This window comes from Pundamilia nyererei, unplaced genomic scaffold, assembly GCF_000239375.1.
Source record: "Pundamilia nyererei isolate P.nyererei 1_Seehausen unplaced genomic scaffold, PunNye1.0 scaffold00248, whole genome shotgun sequence".
Taxonomy (NCBI): Eukaryota; Metazoa; Chordata; class Actinopteri; order Cichliformes; family Cichlidae; genus Pundamilia; species Pundamilia nyererei.
The window spans coordinates 499,569-501,383 of record NW_005187649.1 but is presented as its reverse complement, the minus strand read 5'-3'; the positions used below and the strand labels follow the sequence as shown (position 1 = coordinate 501,383).

General features: G+C 38.1%; 1 protein-coding gene across 1 annotated transcript in view; it reads left to right on the top strand.

Annotated features, from left to right (window-relative positions):
- Positions 1–1,815, top strand: part of LOC102212198 (rho GTPase-activating protein 21-like) — a 96,500-nt gene that overhangs the window by 64,693 nt on the left and 29,992 nt on the right. Inside the window, 1 exon segment of the mRNA XM_013915030.1 lies at positions 1,148–1,256. Within this exon segment, the coding sequence (XP_013770484.1) occupies positions 1,148–1,256 (109 nt within the window).

Below are 1,815 nucleotides of genomic sequence, written 5' to 3'. Positions count from 1 at the left end.
ATATATATTATTTATTTATTTTTTACCAACAAATACTGTTTTAAGATCCTCCTGGCAGCAAACAAAAAAAGCCCAAACAAAATGTTGGAATCAGGAAAGTCTCCCTAATACCACGTTGTTTGTCAATATTGTCATGCATATAGATTCACTGGGACAAATAAGATTTTATTATTAGCCATAGCAACTAGCTGCTACTTTGATGAAATTTAAAAGACAGCTAACATGGCTAGTGAATAATTTATAATTGTTAAAAACCTATGTTTGCTGTGTGTGCTGACCAGGCTGACATTTAGTGATTCTATTTATGACTCACTGTTGTTACAACAGGAGCTTTACTGACCCATTAAGTGTTATTCAGTGATGCGCACATCAACTCCTGTTCATGAGTTCAGCTGCTACTCAGGGGAGGAGAGTGCCTGTCTGTCTGCAGCAGTGCTGTGTGATGAAGTGTGTCAGCTGGAAGAGGTGAAGACACTTTGTATCCATATTGTTGCAAATAATTATCTAATCCAGTAGTAATGGTCACTTTATTATTGTGTCACAAGTGTTTGTCACAATGTGTAACAAGTCTAGCTTCTTGTGAAAAAATGTTTCTAGATTAGACTCTTAAGTAATGTTAAGAACGAGATAAATATCACAAAGTGCTTCACATCAAAAATGTTTAAAGAAACAAATCCAAACAAAAATTATACAAAAGCGAGCCTAAAAAGAGTTCTAGATGAGTTTCAGGTACATTTCACAAGACATCACTGAGTCCAGATCTCAGGCTCAGTAGGAGAGCAAGAAAAAAAAGTTACTGAACAGGTCATCTACTGCTTTCCAAAAGTGACTATACGTGACTATAATAGTAAGTTCCAGTTTTTTGTATTCAACTTCATGCTTCTTTATAGAAGAACATACTTTCTGTCTAATAAGATTGCACATCTAAAGCAGTGTTTTAGCATACGACCTTGTTAGCATGGCAGGCTAAAATCCCATGCTATGTGAAAGCAAAGTATAAAAACTATTTTTTTACTCCACACTATATATTTTATGTTTACTCATTAACTCATCGACCAGTGTCTCAGTCAATTGTTGGCTTTTTTGTTGTAACCTCGGCTTCTGTCTCCTCCTCTTTTTCTCTCTGACTTACTTTGCGTATTTACAGGTAGTATTAAAAATCGACGATCCTCTTACCTACTCGCCATCACCACTGAGAGATCCAGGTCCTGTGATGAAGGTCTCAACACCTTCAGGGAAGAAAGCCCTGTCTTCTCGTAAGTCGAGAATCCTGGAAATGAAATTTGATGGCTTTGTGTCATTCCAGATATGAGGCCATTTTCCACCTCAGAGACTCAGTTGAACTTTTTTTGTGATTTGTGTGTCCACTACATAGGACATAAATGAATGTCCAGGTCAGGAGGTTAAAGTGGTTTTTACAGAGTAAAAGTCAAATTGTGCAACAATTAGAACACAACTGATGTCATAGAGAAATAAATAATAACATAAATAACAAAAGTACGTCAACAGAAGTTAACTTTTTAACAGAGCTGGAATGAGCCCTGGTGCCACAGACTGGCTTAAGTCTTGTACAAGGGACAACTAATAGATTTTGAGCTTATGAGCTAAGACAGCGAACAGCAGTGTACTTAACAATTAGTTCAGATATGTAGTCTGGACTCAGTGCTCCCTGTGGTCGCTCACAGTGGAGATGTCCACTGTGAGCGACCATCTTTGAACAGAGGCGGGGGTTTACGACACCAACTCTTTGCCATCTATAATCCAGTTTTGAGATCCCTTCCCAGACGCCTTAACGCCCACTCACATCCTGGGCCA